This window comes from Mycteria americana, chromosome 8, assembly GCF_035582795.1.
Source record: "Mycteria americana isolate JAX WOST 10 ecotype Jacksonville Zoo and Gardens chromosome 8, USCA_MyAme_1.0, whole genome shotgun sequence".
In the NCBI taxonomy this organism is placed as follows: Eukaryota; Metazoa; Chordata; class Aves; order Ciconiiformes; family Ciconiidae; genus Mycteria; species Mycteria americana.
In genome coordinates, this window is record NC_134372.1 from 22006014 (window position 1) to 22024866 (window position 18853).

Here is an 18853-nt window from a genome sequence, read left to right on the forward strand (position 1 = left end):
GTGTGAGGAGGAGGAATCTTACCACGGTCACAGGCAAAACACAGATGAGGTGAGATTACATCAAAGAGCTCGAAAAGTCTGACATGAGTTGGGTAGGAGTGAGAAAAGAGGAAAATGGCCACTCACTCACAGTATATAGGGTTTTATTTTTCAGCTGAGACCTTTCCAGCTCTTGGCTAGAAGACAAAAACCTATGTTTTGTTGCAGTGGGAACTTTCAGACACCAGATCATATATGGGTGATGATGGCAGGAGAATCTCATCAGTAAGAAATTCACCATTCAAGGTTACTATCTGGAGGCTGCGGCATCTTGTGGCTACTCCCAAACAGTTCTCTATTTGCTATTACTCTTTAGGCAAAGCTGTAGTGCTGCTCCCAGAGGAGCAGAAGAAGGAAGGAGGGGACAGGATCGGAAAAATACACTCTGGAGGTGGAAAGATCTATTGCCACAGTTGACTTTCAGACACTTCTAGGGGCTGGGTTTTTTTGTTTTTAACTGTCAAAACAATCAATGTCTGGGACTTCTCTACTTTTTTAAGTCTTCACAGGAAGAACAGTAAGAACAGGCAGTGGACAGCAGTCTGCCTTTGTCTAAGCCTATTCTCACCCAGTTTTACCATGTGTGCACTGCTTGACTGGGAACTTTCAGACCTCAGCAACAGATGCAAGTTTGTCCCACACTTGTGTTATCACAGGCCAACGTCCTGCAACTGGCAAAATTGGTGAAATTCCAATTTTGTCAGTGTAACTGGCTTCTCCTTTTGTTCTGCTACAGACTGTAATTCTTTAAGATCCTCTGGTCATAAGAGAGAAGTTGTTTCAATACACCTTTAAATGAGATTGGGCAATTAGGAGCAAGAAAAGCAAAAAAGCATGACCAATAATAGAAGTGATAGAATAGTATAAGAAGCAAACCTCTTCAGTGATATCTTTCCCCAGTTCAGATGCAGCAGTGTTGCTTCTTATAGATCCATCAGGCATTCACAGTCTGCATGCTTGGGTTGGCTTATATCTCTGGGTATGAACAGTCCACCTTTACCAGACCACCCACTGAAACCTACCACATTGACATGTGCTGTCACACAACATGCAGTCACTGTGTCATGACACAATATGGCCCATCTCAAAGTAGAGCAGTGTCTTCAGCACCGTCCCAGGGGACAGGAGTCTGCACAGCAGCTGTCAATGGTCTCCTTTGCAAAGCCCTGTCCCAGGCTCTGCTGTGAGAATTGTAGCCGTGTCATAAATCAACACCACCAGGACAAGGTACAGCTGGCCAGGAAGCATGAGTACAGAGAGGAAGCACAAAGAGGAATACAGACTCTGAAGTGGTCCAGATGCTTTCCAGTTGTATATCCCCATACTCTCACTATGTCACATAGTGCTGATGAAGATAATATTGTTCCTTTTACCTTCCCAGCTCCCAACTCATTACAAGACCCTGTTTATCACACACCAGTCCATTCTACTAACTTTAAGGTAATCTTAGCCTGCCATTTCCCTCAGAGATTTTTGGAGGTCATGTATCAAGTCCAGTGGTCCTGTCCTTACCACTCATCAGTGGAGGTGAGGGAAATCACACGATCCAGCACAGAAGTAATTAACCATTCCCTGTTTCTCCCATCACCTGCTTTTTCTGATTTAGTAACAGCACACATCATCACAGTTGTGAGATGAGTCAAAATCTGTCCAGGTGCCTACAGAAGTGGTTGTCACTGCACTAGGTGAACTCCTCACACCAACAGTTTGCTCCTGCCGGTTCTTCCAGGCAGCAGGGTTACATTCTGCCAACCACATAACCACAAGCATTAATGACCACTAGTCATAAACAAAAAACCCTATTTGAAAGTCTGATAAACAAAGTGAATGTATAATATAAAATGGAGCCACCTTAGTAGCAAAAAAGCTTACACAAAATTTCACACAGTTGTTTTCAAATTGCACAGCATGGGTTAATTTAAGAATCATTTCATTGGTTCATGGAGAATAAATTTAGCTGAAAATACATTGTTACAAACATTTTGCTCAGTTCTCTTTTTTAGCTAATACTTTAACACAGTAAGGATTTGTCCCTGGGATAGATGGAATTCCTATGATTTTTTAATGTTGTCCTGATCCCGTATTCATGAAAATCAATGCAAAGTCTACCACTCACTTCAGTGGGTGTTAGACTAGGGCCTGCCTGAGGTAGAGAAGTGTGAATCAAACATTTACAAACAGTTACCAGGTGAGGAGACTGCTAATAGCATCCCACTCCATTCTTATTTCCACACAAATGCACGACAGAATGACATAAGGTATATTTATCAAATATATCCCCTTTAAAGCAATAATAAAAGGCCTTTCAGAACCCCTGACTGCACACAGCTCTGCTTATTTTCCAGTGAGACAATGCTGACAGATGTGGGGAAACACAGGCTTCTGTTCCTGATTTCCTTCTGCAAATGTTTAGAATTAATTTGATGTGGAGAACAAACTATTTATAGACTGAACATGTGTTTATCGTACAAGAAATCAGAATAGAAACTGGAAAAGGGTGTAATTCAGTAGCCCAAAGATTTTCTTCCTGGCAGTATTCATTTGTCTTCCTAACTCTGAGAAAACTAAGGTGAAGGGAGCAGGCAAGTGCATCTGTAAAGTGTATTCAATGAGTTCCAAGAGAGGGAAAACTCCTCTGCTTAATATTGGATGCAAATTTCTGCTGGCACAGCAGTAACCATCAAACCAAGAGTCTGACTACCCTGAAGCACAGAGCACTGTCCCTGCTTAGCAGAACAGGTTCAGATGCTGCCACTAAACAAAAGAACAAACATTTATAGTTAACCCTTACAATGTCAGTGGCACTGGAGAACTTCTTAAAGGCTTAAGTTCTTGAACTGAGGTTGTAAGATATTCTACCATTAATACCCTTAAAGCCTCTGTGAGAAATCTCTTGGAAAGACTGCTCCAGACAATGCTGTGGGTTTACTACATTTAGACACTTCAACACATGCTTGCATTTTAAAGCAGTATCAAGATGTGTTCAACTCAAGTATTGTTTGTTTTTTTCCATGTGTTTAGCAAGCTGCTTTTGAAGTGCAAAATACAGAGGAAGAGCCAGAAGCAGAGCAAACAGCCTTAAAACTCCTGGGTCTTACCATCACTAATGTGCAGCTTTTGTTCTTTCTGAAAAGCATGCATAGAGCGCCATGCAATTTATTTATAAACATCGTATTTTGTCAGCCACTTGTGTCACCACACAAAAGAGGGTACAAGGAAATATGTAATCAGAAAAGCTGATATCTATTTCTATCAAGTATCCAGACTGCCCACTCATCATTAGTAATGTGCCAGGCTGCCTTCTGGGGCAGAAAACTTCAGTTAAAACATACATTGGTTGGAATATTATTTCCTGCATTGAAGGGAAAAGGTTGTTATGAGATGCAAGACATAATGAATGAGCTTAACTGCACAGGACATTAAGAAGAAGACAGGAGAGACGAAAAGACAAACCAAGGATCAGATACTAACTACTCAGACATCACTCGGCACCTTCACAGGCATATGAGGAAAGGGACTCCAGACTAAAGCACTGAAACCTTTCCTGAAAATGAGGGATCATCACGGCAGCAGTGCCCAGTAAAAAAGAAGCACATCTTCACGCACTCCCTTCACATCTGCATGCACCTCCCTTTCGAAAGGCAGGAATCCAGGCTGCCCATAACCTCACATGGTGCCACCAATGAAACCACAGTATTTTGCTATCTCTATATTTTGCCTACACTGCCTGCCTGGTCACCCTGCAGTACTTACTTAGCTGATGAGAGACTGATATCCATTACCCCGCGTTCTGATCCTTAACACCAGACTCCTGCCAGCAATAACTGTTTCTAAGGTTTTCAGTGCAGCTGTGTTAGTACATTTCTTCTTCTACAAAACACACTTGGTTTGAGATATTATTATAAACCTGTAAAGGACCATACAGGCAAGCAGGGTGAATGCAGAAGCACAGGCTGTCTTGCAGAAACAAGCTCCCATTCCACACTAGCAGTACAAGTCAGAATAGTCACACAGGAATCAGCGCTTCAACAGATACAACGAATTCCCTACCTAACCTTAATACACTGGGTTTTCCCTTTCACTGCATCCTTCTAATGACCCAATGAAGTCAGTCATAACTTAGTGTGAAGTAATTATTAGCACCTTTGACCTTACTAGTAAATACGAAAAGGACCTTATTGCATTGAGTGTTACTGAGATTAATACTAAATAACTTTGAAATATTTTTCCTCTCACTGTATAAACATTTGCAAAATATTAGCCTCCGTGAAACCATATGTACAATGCGCATGCAAAAAGCCCATTCACCCAGGAATCAATTTCCAAAAACTGTAAAAAAAAAAAAAAAAAAAGGCCTGTTCACATTATCCAAAAGTAACATACACATCAGAGATTAACTTTCTAAATCAACGCAAGGACAACAATACCTGTTGCTATGTTTCACAGGTGAAGACTTGGGCTTTTAAAGACTGATTAAAAGTTTACCTTAACTAAAAAGAGAAACAGAGTTCTCTGAAGATCTATAGATCTGAAGATCTCTTTTAATCCCTAAAAAGTAGATTCTGTGCTGCTAAGCAACGGATGGCATTTTCAGTGTATATGCTGAGCTTGAAACAAGGGAAAGACAGGATTGTACAGTATGTAATTAGCTAGGAACTAGTAATTAGTGAATGCCATTACATTCACCCATTTTCTCATGTACATCTAGCATTGATACATCTTCATAGTATGAACTATCACAGGACAGTTTAAGAAGCAGAGACCTAAGAAAAGAACTTGTGATGAGTAGAATTTGTCAGAATTTCACCTCAGTTTATATCATACAGAACTATTTGAATAATTGATTCCTCTTTCGGATCATAACTCCACACAGGCAGGCATTCATTAATTTGAATCTCTCTACTTTTGTACTCCAAGTTTGGGCTGGCTTTGCTGCCACTGCCTGATCTGCACTGGTGTTCAAAACTTGCTAATTCATTGCATTCAATTGAGTGATCCCTAAAATGTGATAGGAATCTGTCTGTTAAACTAATTTCCTACTGTCTTACATCCAAAATGAAGTCATTTTCAACTACTGCTCCTCTTTTTTCCTCCAGAAAAATCACATTTAATGTGTATATTTCACTCTGATTCATCAGCATACATGCTTATATAGTATGTCTCATGTTCCCTCCTATATCAAACAGATTCCAGGCATTTCATTATACTCAGAAGGATTTTAAGGTACAAAAACTGTGTGGTAAAAGAAAAAATACCTCCCCTGTACCCTGCCACTGTGATTTCTAGAAAAACGCTGCATTAATTTTAAATGGATTAGTTTTGAATGGATGATCATTACTCCCTAAAAGCATTTTTATGGAAGACTTGCTAGTCCTTAAGATTTGTGCATCTTTGTGTAACTAAACAACAGTTGCAAAAGATACTAATATCTTCATATGTCAATAAGTATAAAGAAATAAAGAAATAACTTATATTTGTGTGGCAAGATTACACAAGTCAGGCTCCTTTCTATCCCACCACAGTTACTCCCTTGCTTTCCCACAGCTGGAGGCATAGCACACACTAATGCATGAACTGATCTTATGTCTACCACAATTGTAGGGTACAAACAACACACAGTAATTGCAAAATTTTCCTTTTGTGAACCAGAATTAGTCTCTCCTGTGAGTGCTTCTTGGCTTAGTCCAATATGCGTAGAAAGGAAACTGTACAGAGCATGCAAACCACACACTAACTGCACACTGCCTGTATGCTAGCATAAAGCAACCATTAATTCTTCACTGTGGGAAAATATTGAAAAGGTTAATATACTGCTGGTCAAACCATAGGTATTAAACAATTTTCAATAGAACCCAGCAGGTTAGAAATTGTCTGACTGTAACATAACAGTGATAACTTGCTGTAATTCTCTACAAAGATGTCACTGGATTGTCACTGTCCAGAAAGCATGAAATGCAGCATTGGGTAGAACAAACATTATCAAAGGAGGGATTGCAGTTTTCAGACAACTAAAACATGCCCACATTAGCAAGTAAAGCATATTATTGCAATTATCTAAATTCAACTGCTTTGCCTACATATGAAATCAATGAAGTAGCAAACATCTATAACTGCCATAAAGTAATCTATTGATTTCCAGGCTAATCACTTTTTAAAATGTTTTTTCTGCAATATTAGTTTTAACATTAAAACTTTAAAACCACGTGTCATTCGCTAGCACTCTGTGGCAGCAGGCAATTTTAGATCTGCAAGAGAAAAGGGAAGGAGGCAATACTTTATACAGCATATGCTGCAAAAATGAAGTGAATCTCGAACACCAGACGCATACACTGAACTTACCAAATGGACCCTGAAAGTCCCAGTATTTACCTAGAAACAAAATGCATTGCACAGATTAGATTAATTAGAACCATGTTTCATAGCTGTGTGTCAGTGAGCCCAAAAGGTAATACACTTAATCCGAGTTTTCCAGTTTGAACCTCTGCTTAAGTACAGATTTGCTCAGAGTACTGTGCTGACCATTTATCAATGTAGCCTCACCTCATTAGGAGTAATGGAGTCATTTTTAAGTATGATCAGGTTTTGTGCACTCTGCCCACTCTGTCCTGTCAGATGCCTCTCAGCCATCACTGCAGAGGGACCAGTAGTTCCTGTTGGGCCACAGGTATTGTAAAACATAAAAGTGTCACTTCCTGATCCTGCAGTTAGGCATGCCTTATAGCAGTAGGTCTTAGTGAGAGACCCATTGCCCCTCACTTCAATGAAATGGGGTTGTACTTTTAAACCGTGGGGCAACCTAGCATCGATGTTGTTGTTGGCCTGCTTGTATAATTCAGCAGGGCACCGTTCTCTGACCACACAGAACCCTGCACAGCAGGAGTCCCCATACAGACTGTATCTGTAGCACTTGATAACAGTAAGCCCAATGATTGTGAAAAGGAAAACGAAGGAGATGGCGCTCAAAGCGATAATGAGATAAAGAGTGATCTCTGAGTAATTGCTCGGACTTTTAATGTGCCTTCTTGTATCAGGGATGATTTTGGAAACTCTGTCCACCACGGCAACAGTGATGGCTACTGATGAGGACATCGGTGGCTCTCCATTGTCTCTCACCTCCACTGTCAGGTTGAAAGTAGGTGTGCTGTCCTCCCCCAGTTTGCGAGTAGTCCTAATCTCCCCAGTATGGAGCTCTACCCTGAATAAACCTGGATCTGAGGTTTGCACCAGGTGGAAGAATAACCAGGCATTTTGCCCTGAGTCCCCATCAATGGCTATAATTTTGGTTACCAAATATCCAGCATATGCTGAGCGTGGGATCATCTCCAGGGCTGCTGAAGTGTTGGTTGAGGTAGGATACAGAATCTGCGGAGCATGGTCATTCTCATCCACCACGTAGATGTGGACAGTGACGGTGCTGCTCAGTGATGGGATCCCGGCATCCTGAGCTTGGACAACCACCTGGAACTCCCTTAGTGTCTCATAGTCAAAAGACCTGACAGCATACATGTTGCCGCTCTCAGATTTAATGGAGACATAGGAGGTGACAGGTAGCCCTTCAATCTCCCCATCTAGCAGAGAATAGGATACATAGGCATTTTCGGCAACATCTGGGTCAGTGGCTTTGATAGTGCACAGCAAGACTCCAAGGAGGTTGTTCTCAGGGATGTAAACTGAGTACACAGGTTCCTCGAAGTGTGGAGGATTGTCATTGACGTCGGAGATCTCCACATGGATCACCTTCTGGGAGGACAGAGGGGGGCTCCCAGAGTCGGTAGCCGTAACTGTGATGTTGTAGGCTGCTGCTTTCTCATGGTCCAGTTTGCCCTGGGTGATCAAGGTGTAGGAGTTCTTGAAAGAGTTGAGTGTGAAAGGGAGGCCGGAGGGAATACGCAGACTCACCTGCTTGTTGAGCCCTGAGTCCTGGTCAGTGACACTCATCAGAGCCACCACAGTTCCTGCCTTTGCATCCTCTGGCACTGGGCTGTACAGGGAGGTCAGGACAACCTCAGGAACATTATCATTGGCATCCACAATGTTGACCAGCACCTTGCAGTGTCCAGCCATAGAGACAGGGCCCTGATCAGTGGCTTGCACATAGATCTCATAGGAGGATGCCTCTTCATAGTCCAAGGTACCATTAACCTGCACCTCCCCTGAGTGTGGGTCCACACTAAAGAGCTGCCTCACCTTCTGTGGGGTGTAGCTGCCAAAGGAGTAGATCACATCCCCGTTGGAGCCCTCATCGGGGTCTGAGGCATTGAGTTTAACCACTAGTGTGCCAGGCAGGGCATTCTCCAGAAGACTCACAGTGTAGGTGGAGCGGTCAAAGGCAGGTGGGTTGTCATTGGTATCCACAACTCGCACTGAGACCTGGGCCGTACCGGACTTGGGGGGGTCCCCACCATCCACAGCAGTGAGCACCAGCTGCTGCAGGGCACTCTGCTCCCGGTCCAGTGGCTGCTGCAGCACCAGCTCCAGGAGCTTGCTGCCACTCTGAAAGCCTTTAAGGTCCAGGGCAAAGTGGTGGCTGGGGCTGAGCTGGTAGCCCTGCACAGAGTTGGTACCCACATCAGGGTCCTGAGCACTCTCAATGTGGAAGCGGGCCCCGGGCACAGCGGACTCACTGATCTCCAGCCGGTAATTCTGGCGGGGGAAGCGCGGCGCATTGTCGTTGATGTCCAGCACCTCCACCTCCACGTTGTGCACCTCGATGGGCTGCTCGATCACCAACTCCAGGCTGAGGAAACAGGCAGGGCTCAGCTCGCAGAGCGCCTCGCGGTCCATGCGCTCCCGCACCAGCAGTACCCCGCGGCCCAGCTCCAGCTCCAGGTACTGCCGGCCGCTGCCCGAGGTGAGCCGGGCTCCCCTCGCCGCCAGTCGCCGCGGATCCACGCCCAGGTCGCTCGCCACGCTGCCCACAAAGGCGCCGTGCGGCAGCTCCTCCCGCACCGAGTAGCGGAGCGGCTCGCCCGCCGCCCGCTCGGCGCACAGCCCCAGCAGCAGCAGGCCCAGCACCACCGCCCCAGCGCGGCTCCGCCGAGCAGCCGCCGCCATGGCCGGCGGGGGTGGGGAGCTGCCGGAGCCCGGAGCCGCCTCGCCCGGCCCTGGCCCGGCCTCACTCCCCGCCGCCGCCGCCCGGTCGCCTCATGCAAGCGGCGAGCAACAGCCGCTGGCCGCCTCCGGCCCCGCTGCCGCCCGGTCCATGCTCGCCGGCTGCCCGAGACGGCGGCTCCGGGGAGGAGGAAGAGAAGGGGGAGGAGAAGGAAGGAGGAGGGACCGGGACTCGCCGGATCCGCTTTCTCCTGTTCCAGCTGCTGCGCGGGAGGAGGCGGGGAGGACGCTAAGCCGCGGCTGGCTCCGGTTCAGCACCTGAGCAGGGAACAGCGACACGGCTGCCTCCGGGACCCCGCGCTGCCTTCCCCGCCACACCGTCCTCACCCACGTGTTGCGGCCCCTCAGTGAGTCAGGCCCCTCGCTCCCGACGGCCGCGGGCTCTCGCCGCCGAGCCGGGAGGGGTGCGGCTCCCGCGCCGCCACCTCCCCTGGTCTCCGCCCCGGCTTCACTGCTGAAGCTTCGGGGGCGCGGGAAGGGGGCGGGGGGGCAGGGCCGCAAACTGCCTGCGCTTCTGGACTTGCTGCTGCAGTGCTAAAGTACATCCGCTTGGGAGGGTTTCAGCGCAGGGCTCCGAAAAAAAATGGGCCTCCAGCCAGGTCTGGTGCCATCCGTGTGTTGCTGCAGTATGCTTGACATCCTCTTTCTTGGAGACCTGCCCCTCTGCTCCCTCGGAGATTCATCCTTGCTGCAGCACCGTCCCTCTGCCCAACCCCTGCGGGCCTCCCTGTCCCGCTTCCACCCTCCTCCGGCTCAGCTCCCTCTCATCCTTGCTGCAGCCGCCGTGCCCCCCCCCGCCCCCCCGACAGCAGCTCGGCTGGTAGAATTCTGCAAGTCACACCCACAAATTATGAGCATTTAAGGTGGGCTTCAGTTTCTCATCCAATGCAATAGACAGGCTCAAGGTGATCAAGTGCAGCTGGAGAGAAGATGGAGAAATGCAACACAATCTGTTTTCCAGTTACAGTTTTTTCCTCCTCTATCCTTGTGATGGAGGACTGACAAAAAACAGGGCCATGGAATTGAACAAACTCAGCAGTGGGGGTGAGGGTGCTGCAGCTGTAATGACTTTTACCCCAATGCCACAAATACCAGCAACCACAATAAACTTAAGCATTAATTCATACAACACCTAAGTCACTAAGATGACATATTTAATAAGACAAACCACAGGACATAGTCCTCCAGGAGTGCAACTATGTTGCACCTACTACCCAGTGCAGAAACTGCTTCTCTGCTAGTATTTCTCTCCCTGTTGTTTTTTTCCTTGCTTACCCCACGAAGTCTTTTGGAATGTCCAATGAATCCTCTCTGGATTGGGCTGGTCTATCAAGGGGAGAGGGTGACTCCAACATTCAGCTAAAACCTCTCTCATTGCCCTTTGTGGGCCTGGGCACCCCTCACCATGTGGGATGACTTCTGAGAGCACAACCTTACACTATAAATCCCAAAAGTTTTTACTATGATGTACCTGATGCACAAACCCCAGAGAACAATTGCCCTAATTCTGATTCGCACTGCTAAGAACCATTACCAGTCTATCGGCTTTTATCAAATGGCCACCATTATCAGAAGAGACAACATTAAGAGCAGGATTACCCCATTTATCTTTTGGCTGATGGGTTAATTTACTTCTTAGCCCATTTTTGTGGCCCAAATAATTGCCCTCATATATATTCCCACGTGGCCAGTACCCCACTGTCTGCAAATACTGTTGTGGAACCTCCCAACCCTGCTTATCTTTTTAAGTAGGATAAATGTAGGTCTGTGCAGACCAAGAAGGGCAGATAGAGATGCCAAGTGCCTAGAACATGTGGAAATGTGCCCATTTCATCCACTTGTCTAAACAGGAGCCAAACACTTAAAAAAAAATCAGCTTCAAATTTTTGGCTAGCTACCCACCTTCACAATATTCACAGATTCAGAACAAAATGCCCTGACAGCCTCACAAAAAGAAACCCACAAAACCAAAAAACAACACCCTGCTAAAAGCTATTAAAAAAAAGCTATAGCAACACTAATATGCATGGATTATGCTGCTGTGTGTCAAAACAACTTGCAGTCATCATATAAGACAGAAGCCTGAAGGGACACACCCTCAGTTTTCCACAAAATCAAATAGTGGTTTCATCCGGACAGTCCACAGATCATCTCTGCCCCACACCTCCCATGTATACAGCCACAAAGTCCTCTAACAAACATACAGCACACTAGTAAAAGGCCAAAAGCCACGGCAACATTGGCAACATCGAAGGCCCTACCTTAAGGAACATGTACAGACTCTCCTAGAAACGGACAATGCCCATGCTAAGAGGTGGTGTGAAAACAAAACTCATCTCGGTGGGCAATGCCCTTCTAGCCACAAGTTGATTTTACTTACAGTGTGTGAATGAAACACACCAATCACACATCCAGGGGTTTTTAATACCAGCAAGGAATCTTTCACATTGTTCCTAGACCCCAGTGAGTTCCTTCTGATAGACATTCAGGCTCTAGACACTCTAGTGCATTCCAGCTGGGTCCCCCAGCAAAGAAGGGCTGATGAACATGCAAATCCTGGCCCACCTCATGCTACCTAGGTTAATCTTTCCGCATATCCTGTCTCTCTGTGGACAGCTAAGACTGTGCACATCCAAAGTTTTGCAAAACACCACAGAATGTAAAACTGAACAGAGATAGCACACACACACTTAACTGAGCCATTCTAGAACATATTCCATAATATTTTCATTCCCATCAAACATTTTTCTAAACCTCAGGTTCTTAGAAAATTTTTCTCCTTATTTCAGAATTATAAGTCCTAGGATTGTCTGGCTTCTTCTCTTTTTTTAAATTTTACAGAACCAATAAAATAGGTACTCTGATTTTCATTTTACGAATTAATACTGTAGCTTGGCTTATAGACAGTAGCACTGTACAAATGTAATAGTCTTTCTCAAAATGTTAGCTTTATACAGTTCATGCTGACTACACAGTTTGTGAGATACTGAAACTTGTTCTGTCTGACTAAATGTTCCCTGAGTCCCTTTAAATCTATATAAAATTAATCGATGGCAACAATAATTTTAGTTATTTCCATCAGCTTCAGTGGTAATGCTGAGTCAGTCCTGCAGGCCTCGATTTTTAGTTCAGGAAAAATTTCCATTGAGAAAACACTTCAGGATCTGGTCTGTAGTAATATTGATTTTGCTAGTGAAATGCAAAAATTGAAACACAGAAAAACATAATTTCAGTTTCAATTGAATTGAGGCTTAGGAGCTTTCTAGGTTTCTTTTTCCCAAAGTTTTGTTTTCCAGTAATTTCTTGAAATTTCATCTAAGCATCAAATTTTGAAACACCTTCAAAGCTCACTAAATAAAAACGTACCCAGATCAATCCATACAAGCAAGAGCATCAGAATCCATCCCTGCAGCAAAAGCAGCTGATAAAGCATACCAGGCCCAAATATCCATTTGCTGATAAACCTAATAAACCCTGAAGTGATTGGATACTGCCTGTATACAGTATCTGTATACAAAGGACTATTGGGTTTTGCTGACATACAAAAATGGCACCACTTTAATTAGCTTGGTTAAATTAAATAGTACAAGTCCTTTAATGTGAGTACAAACATACGGGTGTAGCAAAGAATACACTGATTTTATCAAGTCTTGCAGAAGGAAATTAAGTAGATATCAGGATAGTATATTGACATATATTTATGCTAGAGGTTGTAGTAATATAACTATTTTAGCATTAAAAGTCCTCACATTCCTATGCAAGCCTTCCTTGAAACAGTTCTACATAGAGATATGCCTGAATTAGTAGCCATGTAATGCAGTGCCACAGAAATATTTCTGTGCAGATATTTCTCTTGGGAGTGCTACAATTATACACAGATAATAGTTCTTTAGGTATTTAAGGCCTTGAAAGTCCATCCATTTCAAACACACCTGTACAAGGAATGGTTTTATATAATGGCATAACTAGAATCACCTAAATTTCCTTGAGCAGCAATAAATCTGTTTTCAATTTGCTTCACTGCAGAACACCATGCAGAGTCCTTCCTGTGGCTATTTCTGAGTCTCACACAGCAAAAGGAGAGAGAAAGATATATCAGAAAACAGGAAGATGTGAAAGTACAACATGTTAACTGAAGAACTCCGAGGTATTTCAACAACTGAAAAAACATTTTGCTTCTCTGTAAATAATTTCACCTTCAGCAAATCACATCCCTTAAACATGATATCCAATGACTCAACATCATGATACAGCTCCTTTCTGAACTTGTGGGAAGTCACCAGCTCCAAGGATTGAGCTCTAGTTTTTTGCATGTAGTCTTGTCAGCATGTAGGTTTTTAGCAACGAGATTACTTGCATAGCCTATGAAGGCACACACAAATTTCTGCCTACTGATAAAACTGTGCAAAAAAAATATGGAGACAAGTCTAGAGAATCCATATAGTTTAGCCATTAACAAGCATGTAAGCTGTGTCATTCTCTAGAAAAAACTAGATTTTCTCTATGTGCCTGCTTGCACTACTATTTGTCTGCCTGCCTTAGAATTAAATCAAGTCCAGAGGAAAGAAACATCCATCAGTCACAGGCTAGGTTACATCAACCACAGTGGAAAACAATATCTGTAAACTGTAAGGGAATTACTCAAATTTGTTGAGTTTCCTATACACAGTTTTTTCCAGTGAGATGGTAGGCTGTAGCATCATCTTCTAGCCCATGGGTACACATGAGATCTATGGAAAAAACACCTTGATAATTTCAGGGGACACTTGCACTACTTCTTCAGTCCAACTCCATCTTTCATTTCACTCTCTTGAAATTCCTGCATTCTTCTGCACCCTACTAACTTCAGTCATGCCTCCCCCCCCTCCACTCTTCTCTGAAGGAGAATATGTACAGGATTGTTTCTGGTGACTTCCCATGTCTCAAGTACTATCTGATCAGGAAGATACTACCTAGAGATGATAAGGCAATGTAAAGGCAGAATTGAAAGGGATTCATATCTTACAGTGGCTCCCTGCCTGACAAGCCTCCATCAGTCTCAATTTAGCAATGTGAGCTCAGAAATCCCAAAATATGAGAGTAGGTTCTGCAGTCAGAACAGAGCCACTAAGCAACCTCTTAAACAGAGCCCTGCAGTTGAACCAGATCTCTTTCAGTATATGGTCTGCAATTATCTGTATGGAATTTTCTGGGGACATGGGATTCTCCCTCTTCCTAAAAATAGGGCAAAATGCCTCCCTGAGGTAAACTTCTTGCTTCTACACCAAACTTCTCTGCTCCTATGTTCAAGTCATCTTCCACACTTGAATTACTTGTTGACAAATCATCTTTTCACATGCAACTTGCCTCCTCCTTGTTTGAAATAGACAGGTATGGTGCCAAATTGCTCAGTTGGATTGGCTCTGTTCTTTTGTTTCTTTCCCTAAATCCATTTTACAAATTGGTATGACTCTAACTGGTGAGAATTTTATTTTGTATCACAAACATCTGAAGCCAGACTATTTAAAACATTGCTGTTATGGGAACCAAGGCTGCTAAACAGCCAGAAAAAATCCTGTTTGTATTTAGGTCACTTTCTTTGCAGTAGTGTACTTGCTGTTATTCTAGAAAATAGCATGTAAAGAAAAAGGGGTGGTGGGTTGGGGTATGGAGAGGTATCTGTGTTGTAAACCTGAATTCAGACAAACCACATAAAACAAAGATACATAGAAAATACATTCCTTTGCTTCTCCTGGTCGCCAGTGTACATTCAATTATTTCTCACTTCTAGTCTCAAATTTAAGGATGGATATCTCTCTGACTCATTCTGTTTGTCTTCTGCTATATTCTTCTGATGACTTCAAAATCCTTTCAGTAATTTATTGGCCATAATGTCACATACTATGCCATTCTAAATAGACATTAACAACTTGGACATTGACAAACGAACTTTCACATTTCTAAAGTCACCACAAAGCCTGTAGGTGCTACTTCTACTGCCAAATGTTTTCTTGAAGGTTTTGGTTGGTGTGTTTTCCTTTATCACCACTGTCTCTCTTCAGAGCCACAGTCTTTGTCACTCTTTGATGCAGGCTGTAATTCTTCAGCTCAAGCAATCACCACTAAATTTCAGCTCATTGAACTGGTTGAGAGACGCACTCTAGCCAAACAAATCTCTTCCACAGGATTGTAACTTCATTTGTTTCCCTAGCTCTGGCTGCTGCCTCACCCCATTCTTCTCTTCACATGTGTTGCATGCCCCTCTTTAGAGTTTGAGAACTGGGATAAAGTTACAAGGTAGCTGTCCCCCTCTTGAAACTGTATATGTCAGAGCAGTTGCCCAGAAACTGAAGACTCAATTTCCTTTTCTGCTTTAAGGAGTTAAACTTCTTTCCTCATCTCCCCAGAAAGCATCTTCATCATAAGCCACAGGATGCCCTCTACCTCCTTATTGAAACAAGGCAAAAACATATGCCATTCTAAGTCAAAGAGAACAGTAATATAAGAAGTATCATCCTGTACCCTAATACCAAAGGTACTCACTTAGAAAGGAGGAGATGATGGTAGAAACCTGGTTTTGCTCCAAGAAGTTTTATTAACTTTATACTAAATCACCTTGGGATATAATTCACAGTAGAACTAGTTCTAATGTTTTATAGCTTTTGTGTTACTTCTTACACACACAGACTCTCTCTCTCTCTCTCTCTCGTTTGTTAGTGATAAACTACTTTCACAGCATGAGTCCACCCATTTCATGCCTCATAGTACCAGATCCTGATGACATGGTGTCATAGACAATGACTAACCAGTTTCATTACACCTGCAATAGCATCTTTTATTCTTCGCTATGTTTTTAATACTTTTTATTAATATATAAATGTTGAGCTCTATGGTTTTACTTTAATTTTACTTATGTCACCTTTTTCCTATTCTATCCACAAAATTTAATTATTAGTCAGATAGTCCTTGACCTATCTTTTGGGGAGCCCCATTCATACCTGTACATGAAGCATTTTATACATGTTATTCTCATGTTAAGGCATATTAGTATTTTATTAACTTTACACCTCCTATGAGAAGATCTCAGATCTGAAGGGTCTATTTTCCATCTTCTTCTCCTGAAAGCTAGTTCTCCTGGAAGATTTTCTACATTGTCCAACGTCATGCATATATCTGCCAGTAAGCCGTATTTCTGAGGAACAGATATGTTCTGGCACAAAGTGACTTCAAACATTGCTTTATTATATTAAACAAGATTTTCTATTAGACTTGCATGGTCCTATCAGTCCAAGTCTTTGCTGATGACTCCTGAGCTCTCCTAACTGGACATCCAAGTTGGACTGCCAGCTCTAAATCTGCCAGTGTTGTCTTCCTGTTCACAGTCTGGCTCTTAAACCCATCCTTTTCTTGACTATCTATTCTAACTCTTAAATATTTGTTCCATGTGGTTTTTTTTCTTTTCCTATTACTAGCCACAGCTTAACTTCAACTTTCCATCTTTTATTTATATTATCTTCCCCTTTTTAAATTTTGGTTTCTATTCCCTTCTCCACCTTATCTCTTTCCATCAAATATTCTCCTCTTTCCATCTTCTACCTTCATTCACTGATTTTCTAATCAATTTTCCATCAGTCCGCCTACCTCTTTCCTTTTTTGTGGGTCATCCACTCACTTCCTCTCTTTATGTTGATTTCCCATATTTATTTCACCTCAATATCCTAGGGCTTTTGCGTTTGTCCTTCTGGATATACAAGAAATTTACTGTGTTCCAAAATGATGCTGATAAGGGATGCTGATGTCTCCTCTTCCCTTCATTTTTGTCCACACAACTCAGATAAAGTAGGAAGCTAAGCACCGAACAGTGGCACGGAACCAATGGAAACAGAGACCGAGGTATAAAAATAGATAGCGAGAATCAAAAGTACAGGCAAGGAGTAATATGAGGAACAGTCACCTTCTTCACTGCTGAGAAAGACTAGACAGCATTTTCTTTAGAGTCTATCAGTGCCTCTCTTTAACAGGCAAAAGAGGTCAGGTTTGCGTTATAAAAGACTATACAAATACCCAAGTACTGTGTGTTCACTCTCTTGAAAACATATCCTGAGTTACATCTATCAACTTTATTTCTGCTCCCTGCTTACTTGTAAGTGTCTCTTAGAAGTTAACCATGTAAATCTGAAACTGCCTAGTTTGGATCTGAAAAGGAGCTGGCAATCACATAGGTTTGTTATCACACTGTTTTAATGATGACCTAAGTTTGACTTTGAGCATGTTAGAAGTATTGACTGTCAATGCCCTAACTATAACCTGTACATCTTGTGCTAGATCAGATTTTGGTTTTTGGAAGGTCGGTGCTTTCTCCTCCTTCCTTTGCACTTTTCTTTCTTGCTCTACTGCTCACCTAATGACTTTTCCAGGTTTGTTGCATTTCCTAAGAGCATCTCCATGAATTCTCTTAATCTGTGAAAGTACATCAAGTTAGAAAATGATAAATCCAAGACATAAAAGCATATCTTAAACTTTAATTTCAATGCTTAATTTATTGAGCCCTCTATCTGGGCAATCATATTCAATTCAGAGCCACAAAACTGCACAAAAAGACATTGTGAAGATCTCCTTTCCTCAGCAGAGCTGCCCTGCTAACTTACTAAAAGGATTACCACTTGTACTGAATGATTAACTCATGCTTTTGTTATTCAAAGATTCTTTCACTGCAACCTTCTTTTACAAGCCTGCCTAATCCATCTTTAACATATCTTCAAGTTACCTAAAATGTTGCAGATCTTCCACTGACTAAAAAAAAAAAAAAAAACCAACCAAAAAACCAAAACCCACAAAAAAAACCCCAAACCAAAAAAACCCCAGACTCACCTGTCTCACACCTGCTGTCACTCTGCTTCCTGGTATTTTCAAAAAATATACACCACCAGCTGAAGCATGCATTAACCTATTGCACTGGGCTGCTAATACCAAGTGCATTTTCTCAGCAAAGCAGACCTACATGCAACTTCAGTCCCATATGACATCTTAAATGTGACTTAAGCATTTTGTGTTTATTCTCTATACAGGAATGCATTCCAATATACATTCAACATACTGCCTGCAGCCACTCCAGACAGCCCAAGACACAAGTAAAAGTCTTAAGATGCATAATGTGAAGACGGATGGATCATCCAACAGTTACAACTAAGCAGTCTTTGGGTTGCTCTAAATTTCTTCCGGCAGCTGAGCGTCACAGTTCTAACCTTTCTTCCTCCCTGGCACATCTCCACTCCAAAGCTATATGGGAGGTTAGCACTGAGCTACAAGTATCTGTTCCAAACCACCATGATATTCTTACACAGCAGCAAGCTACAACTTGCTCCTGAAGCTATATATGTAAAGCAGCACAGAAATGATGGACAGATTTTCTCAATCTAAATCAGACCCAAAATGCTACTGTACTGAGTTGTACCAAGCTGCCCTAAATTTCAGCAATTTCTCAAATTAATAGAACAAATTATATTTAACCAGAGTTAAAAGTGTAGAGATGACTTTCCTTTTCAAGGTTATATATTGGGATTAACTGCTTAATTGCTGTTTTCTTGATGTTGGAAAAAGTAAATGTAAAATTTGCTAGGCAATTAAATCATTAGATCTTTTTAAAACATAGGAGTGAGGCAAATCATCACCGCTACCTCTGGCTGTTGCACTCAGACACAATTCCCATGCTTTCTGCAGCCAG

At 42.9% G+C, this 18853-nt stretch overlaps 1 protein-coding gene across 3 annotated transcripts in view; it reads right to left on the minus strand.

Annotated features, from left to right (window-relative positions):
• Nucleotides 1-18853, minus strand: part of LOC142413726 (protocadherin alpha-C2-like) — a 104787-nt gene that overhangs the window by 44384 nt on the left and 41550 nt on the right. For 2 of the 3 annotated variants that reach the window (XM_075510144.1, XM_075510142.1), the window contains exon 1: nucleotides 6580-9267. The exons of the other annotated variant lie outside the window; for it this stretch is intronic. In XM_075510144.1, the coding sequence (XP_075366259.1) occupies nucleotides 6580-9093 (2514 nt within the window). In that variant the 5' untranslated portion in view covers nucleotides 9094-9267. Of the gene's footprint in view, nucleotides 1-6579; nucleotides 9268-18853 lie in introns of those variants that run through there. 3 annotated transcript variants of the gene reach the window in all.